Here is a 6,875-nt window from a genome sequence, read left to right on the forward strand (position 1 = left end):
TGAATATGACTGAAAATTTTCATTTTTTCTGAAAAGGTGGTGTCTATTTACTTGTGACCACGCTGTGTATATATATATATAAATATATTATTTTGAAAACAAGTGGAGTGCATGCTGTTTGTTTATTTATGAATTTATTGCCAAAAAGTCAGACACCTACTGTAGAATAATCCTTAGCCTATCTCACACCTATATGTGTAACTTACTATATCCTACTATTCAAAAAAGCAAGTTTTGACAATGTGCAATGGTCAGGGTACTTTCTGTTACCTGCTTTCAACACCCAGCTCTTAATGTCTTTCCATGGTGTTTCACATAATTAATTAATTGGCTGCAAAAGTGTCTTACGGGCCGAGGTTGAGAGGTCATGGGTCAAAGTAGGAAGTGGGTATAACTCAAAAAATGGCTCTTCACATCAGTCCTATGGTGGCTGTTGGAGTAGAAACTTTAGCTGTGTTTATGTATTATTGCAATAGTGTCAGTCATTTTTTCATTCCATTCCACCAAAGAGAGTGCTAGCACACTTTCTGAGAGATATATATAAGACGTTTGTGTGCCTTTCCCCAACTGTGTATATGTTGTGTTATGAAAACTTTAATAAAGTTTTTTTCGGTGTAAGGGCATGGCGCCCTTTATAAATGTAGCTAACGTTAACTTACGTCAAAGATAATAGATGCTCAATAACAGCAATAACAGGGGTGGAGGGGTTGTGAACCCCCATTAACATGCCCCATGTTCCAAACTATCACCCCACAAAGTTTGGTCGAGATAAGCCCAGCAACCTAGGAATAGTTAGGTAATGGACAAACAGACAGACATACAGATTTTTTTGCTCTCTCTCTCTATATATATAAATTAATCCTGCAAGGACAGTTAAGTCTTCAATCATGTTGTATTAAAATCTGGCTTTTAAAATATATCAATCAGTCTTCTTTCAAGATGATCAGATCAACAGTGCAGTAGAAATAATGTAATTTAACTTCATGAACTATTTTATTTTCTTACCAAAGAAAGCATTTCTTTAAAGAAAAAAATAAAACAAACTTATGTAACTTTGTTATTGATATTGTTGCCTGTCTATTGATTCTCTGTTCCATCAGTTTACTTTAGCTGTGTGTATTCATATTTTTTCTTTATACAATATACTCCATAACCACTTAAATCATTTTTCACAATAAATAAAACTATACTGCTTTTACTCTGAAATAATTCATAAATATGTAAACTAGAATAGTTACTTGACAATATTTTTACACACTTTTTACACTTAACAAGCTAATCAAAAAAAGAAACTACATAACCATTTCCACTTAACTGGCTGTTTATTCAGTAATACATGTATGCAGTTTTTCTTTGATAAACTGTATTTTAACAGCAACTGTATACAGAGGTTGTTTACATTATATTTGAATAATTTTGGAGCCTCAAAACATCCTTGCAGTTTATGTCATCAAATCCAGTCATGCTCTATCTGACAGTGTGCATCTTGATAATAATTCTGCAGCATAATTTCCATTGAAAAATATTCTAAGGCTGTCTTGTCAAAAGCACATAGTTTCTCCCTGCATGCTTTCCTATAAATCACTTACTGTTTAAGGATGACAGTTTCCCCGCACCCATTTAAACAGTCCAATCACACAGAAGTTCATAGGTGCTTTGCCTTGTTACTTGAATAGTATGTATTTGTATAGAATAGCAAGTATACCCGTTTCATTCTCCAGCTGCTTGAGGTATGCAACAGTTGAATGGATATGTCATGGATAAAACTTGTGTACATATGACTTGCGTCACTTTTCCAAACAGAGATCCTTGATTTTTTTGTATGTCCTTCTGCCTCGGGTATGTAGATTGCTTTTGCCACTGACCTTTGTGTTCTTTATTTCTCACGTTACAAGATGACACACTTTACTTACCACTGCTGGGGTATGATTTGTTGCAGATCTCTTTTTGGATGGTCCTAGTGCCCCAAATTGATCCATATTCCTTTGTTTTACAATGCAAGGGATACCACCCTAGATTCCTGATCTGAATACATCATTATGATCTGAGTGTTTGAATATCATATACTGGAAAAACCTTTTACATACCACTCCAGAAAAAGCAATCTATTTTTGGTGGTATTTCAGTGACACAACGAATAAGTCTGTTTACTTATAACACTGGAAACTGGGTTTCAATAGCTATAGTGAGCACAGCACAGATAGCCCAATATGTAGCTTTGTGTTTAACTATAAACAAACAAATACTCCCTACAAAATAGCAAAATGTAGTTCTGATACATGTCATTCTACCAAGATTTTTTATTAACTGTGTTTGTCACGTGATTTGCTTCTTCATAAATATTTTAATTTTATTTGCTTAACCCTCTGTAGATATTTTAAATATAAACTGCTTTTTAAAAATGACTATACATTTTTATGTATTAAAAGCTTCCTAATTAGTGGTACCTATGTGTACTTTTTACATTTAATAAGCTGTTTATTTAACAAAACTGGTTTTAGTTGGGTTCTGGTTTTGTTTTACTTATGGAAAATATGGCTTTTGTTTACTATTTGATTCTTGAACTTGTGCACTTAACATTTATTAATTTCAACTTTTTAACACATTTCCAAAAAACACTTCGTTTAGCAAAGTGTGGCTTTTGTGTTTTTACTGTTCAGCAATTTGTCCTCACTTGGCATAAAGATATCCGTCCAGCCAAAAGAAGTGTTTGTTTTGATGTCTCCGGCTCAGAATCGCATGCACCTGTTGTTCTGTGGAATTGCCATGGCATGCAAGGAAACCAACTTTGGAAGTATGATTTGGTAAGTTTCTTGTTTTTATCTTCTTCTGCATTTGTTTTTCATTTATCTCATGTTTATTGTAATTTTCTTTATGTAAACACCATTTATGTTTGAATTATTTTGTTGTTGATATTATTTTTGCTTGTGAGAACATGTGCTGTAAACAGGAAATCATACATGCTTTCATTCATATATGGTTTTAGTTATTAGGTTTTAGATAGAATATGTAATGTGTTATAGCTTCTAAAGTGGAAATATGTTTCATTGAAATTTATGTATTACAGTTTTGTATCAGAAAAGAATGATATAATTTTTCACGAAAGTGCTATAAAATATTAAAAAACTGTCATCTTTTCTTTTTTAGATATTTTCATGTATAGAAAACTGTGCTACTTACATTTAAGACAAACTTTGTGACTTTCCTTTAAGTAAATATTTATTTTATTATTCCAAGCATTATTCCCTATTCAATTAACGTATACAAATATTTTTTGAACATACTGATTTACATTTAAAGTAAAATATCATATTTTCATTAACTTTCAGAACAGTCAACATCTATTACATCCTATCACTGGGAACTGTCTGGATTGTGATAGTGAACGTCAAGAACTATTCATGAGTCCCTGTGAGACATCCAGTCAAAATCAAAAATGGAAATTTGAGTTTGTTAATGTTTCTGCACTGGCAAATTGGTGAAATAATCATATCATAGCAAAGTTAATGGTTATTATCCATAACTGAGAGCTTTGAATTATCTCATGGCAGAAGTTGTGATAATACTTTTACTGTAAATTTAGCTTCAACTGAGATTTTATGAGAGGTGTCCAAAAATTTTGTGGCCAACCTATAAAGAAAAGAGACACTTGTTGAACTATGATTTATTTTTTAACATAATCTATTCCTGAATCTATACACTTGCACTAGTGATGCTCTAAGACCTTTATGCCCTTCTGAAAGTACTGTTCTTCTTTGTCCTTAATCCATGACTGGACAGTATGTACAAGATCATCATCATCACTCTAAAATCTTTGCCTTTTAGAAAGATTTTAAGGTTAGGGAAGAGAAAAAAGTCACTTGGAGCTAAATCCAGTGAGTAAAGGGGTGATTGAGTAATTTGTGGCCAGCATCATGGATAGCATTCAAAGCAACTTGCGATTTGTGAGCTGGGGCATTGTCGTGATGGAAGAGCACACCTTTTTTGAGCAATCCTCTTCTCTTTTCTTTGATTTATTGATGTAAGCTGTTGATTAAAGATGCAACGGGTTGAACCCTTTCAAAATAATCAACTAGTAAAACACCGTTGGCATCCTAAAACTTGATGCCATGACCTTCTCAGCAGGGGGTTGTGACTTTAACTTTTTTGGGTGAGTGAACTTTGGTATTTGCATTGCAAACTTTGTATTTTTATCACTGGATTGAGGTGATGAACTCATGTTTCACCCATAGCTACAAATCTACTGAAACCTTTGGAGTAGGCATTAGCTTTCATCAATTCAGATCCATTTCTGCTCATATGACATTTTTGGAATCCATTTGGCACTAAACTTACTCATACCCAAACTGTCATTCAAAGTGCTTGATGCAGTACTGTTGTGAATTCCCACTTCCTCTGCTGTCTTTCTAACAGTAATTCTTCTAATATATATATTATGAAATCATGAACTTTATCTACAATTTTTGTTGTGATCGATGTCAATGGCCGACCTGACCTTGAATCATCTTTACATGTTTGTCTACTGTGCTTAAACTCAGCACACCACTTTTACACTGTTGAATCTGCCGGAGCACCCACTGCTAATTTTGCATCCATGTCCTGGTGAAATTCTTGCGGTGTCATTTTCTTTTTAACAAAATATTTGATCATGGCACGAAGTTCAATCTTCTTCATGGTGTTTAACACTGCTCAATTCTTTCATTCAAAAAGCTGCAATACACAAAATAAGCTTGTTAAGTTACATGTTGCATTTTGTTTACTCATAAAAAGATTCAAACTTAATATTTATCAGAAAAACTTACATTCCAGTTTTTTTTTATGTCGGGCCATGAACTTTTTGGACAACCCTCATATTGTTCTTTTTTATTTATGCTTCTATCGTTTATAAAGCATACCTTAAAGAAACGTTTTATAGATTTTGTAACACCAGTTAAGGTACATAATTATTGAGTTGAGGTTTTATTACAAAATGGGGGCAATTAAAAAGTATAATTATGATTCACTCCATAAAAGTATTTCACTTCATTGTAAGCTGCACTTCCAATTGTCTTAATCGTTTCATTGTCAGAATTATATGTATTTATTTTTTTAGACTTCTTTGCTTTTGTTCCATGGTATATGTCTGTAAAATTTCAGTTTTACAGATAACACATAGATGATCTTAAAAACGTCTGTGACTCAATCAACAGTGTGTACACTTATAACTGTGCTTGATATTTCTTTCTATTCCTTAATAAATATTAACCTTCTCACACCTTTACAACAATAAAAGTAAAGATTTTCTCTTGAATGTTGTTCTGCAGTACTGGTTTGTAATTTATATTTGAATAATACTGTATCTTAAAGTTTTTGGACAGGGCTATTCTTATAAATCAGTGAAATAGTTCTCTGCTGTTAAACACACACATACACATAAATTCTAAATTAGGTTTTTCTTTTTGTACTGGTTTGTAAAAGTTATAATTCTAACATATTCCATGTTATACTGAGCTTAGATGTTATCTTTTAAAGATATGTATATATAATTTCTGTGTTTGTTACTGCTGTTTTCACTTAATGTCAGTGACGATTGACTTTGCCGAGCTTGCCTTACATGTATGAAACTAACTTTTTAACACAGCTTTGTGGAAAATCTCTTCAAACTTTAGTATAATTTTTGTTTAATTTATCATGCCTGGAGATTCATGGAAACAAAACATAATCTTTAAAAATTTTTTCTTTTATAAACTTATATTCCTTTCATATTGAGAAAATATAGTTAAACATCTGAGCTAAATTTGGATGCTCTTTTTTCTTGCAAAGCACCAAAAAACTAACCAATTCTAAAGATGTTCTTAATGCTATTGAAGTCAGTGAATGTATTACTTATTTCATAGGGCACTTAGCTTCCTTCATTCTTTGAGAATGAGCAAGGCTATTTTGATGAATAGCTAATATTTATTTGTAATTGTTTCATTACTACTTCAGTTGTTATTGCATGTAAACACTGATTTTTTTTAAGATAATGAATTTTGGTGAACCACATCATGAACCATGTAAGTTTTTGAAACTGCGTTATTTTTATGTTATATGTATTTGAAACAAAATAACTATGTTTAGAATAAAACTTTTTAATTTACAAGTTAAAAATTAATTATTTGCATGGTTATTATAAGTACATTACCATATAGAATATTGTTCTAAATATTTTACTACTACCACTACTTGTTGACTACTAAACATTTTCTTTTATGAAAACACACACACATAAGTATATCATAACTTTGTAGGTGACTCAGTATCCTTACTCACAGTTTTACAATTGAAATTTCACTGTTTTTAAAACATAACCTTGGAAATCATCTCTCGTTTAGTGGAATTTTTCAAGAACATTAACAATACAAGACACCTAAATGTTAGGTGAACACTTGGAAAATGGACATTCGTTTCCTTGTTGTATGTATGCTAGTTTGAAATTCTAAAGTTTGAAAACACTGAATATTTAAGATGGTGCTTGATTTGTTTTTGTGGCAATTTGGTGATTTAATTTTGTTTACACTTATGAGAGGTAGTAATAAGCAAAATAAAAAAAGTATTTCTAGTAGTTAAGATGAAGTGTTTGTTAATAACAGTATTATTTTTTGCTCATTGAAAATAAAATTTTTATAAATGGGTAACTAATCACCATTCCAAATAAGAATTATTCATTAAGGTTTCAACAAATGAACATCAGTAATTTTAATCAACAGCAAAAAGGTTAATAATCTCAGTTTTTTTGTAAATAAATTCATAGCCTTCAAGTAGCTTTGCATGGTAGTGCCGGCATGGCCAGGTGGTTAAGCCGCTCGACTCGCAATCTGAGGGTCGCAGGTTCGAATCCCCATCACACCAAACAT

General features: G+C 31.9%; 1 protein-coding gene across 1 annotated transcript in view; it reads left to right on the forward strand.

Annotated features, from left to right (window-relative positions):
* The window catches only part of LOC106467136 (putative polypeptide N-acetylgalactosaminyltransferase 10), an 80,420-nt gene extending 74,438 nt beyond the window's left edge, over positions 1-5,982 (forward strand). Inside the window, exons 9-10 of the mRNA XM_022395269.1 lie at positions 2,661-2,804; positions 3,330-5,982. Of these exons, the coding sequence (XP_022250977.1) occupies positions 2,661-2,804; positions 3,330-3,482 (297 nt within the window). The 3' untranslated portion in view covers positions 3,483-5,982. The remainder of the gene's footprint in view (positions 1-2,660; positions 2,805-3,329) is intronic.
* Positions 5,983-6,875: the final 893 nt, after the last annotated feature.

The sequence above is a fragment of the Limulus polyphemus genome, unplaced genomic scaffold (genome assembly GCF_000517525.1).
Source record: "Limulus polyphemus unplaced genomic scaffold, Limulus_polyphemus-2.1.2 Scaffold2499, whole genome shotgun sequence".
In the NCBI taxonomy this organism is placed as follows: domain Eukaryota; kingdom Metazoa; phylum Arthropoda; class Merostomata; order Xiphosura; family Limulidae; genus Limulus; species Limulus polyphemus.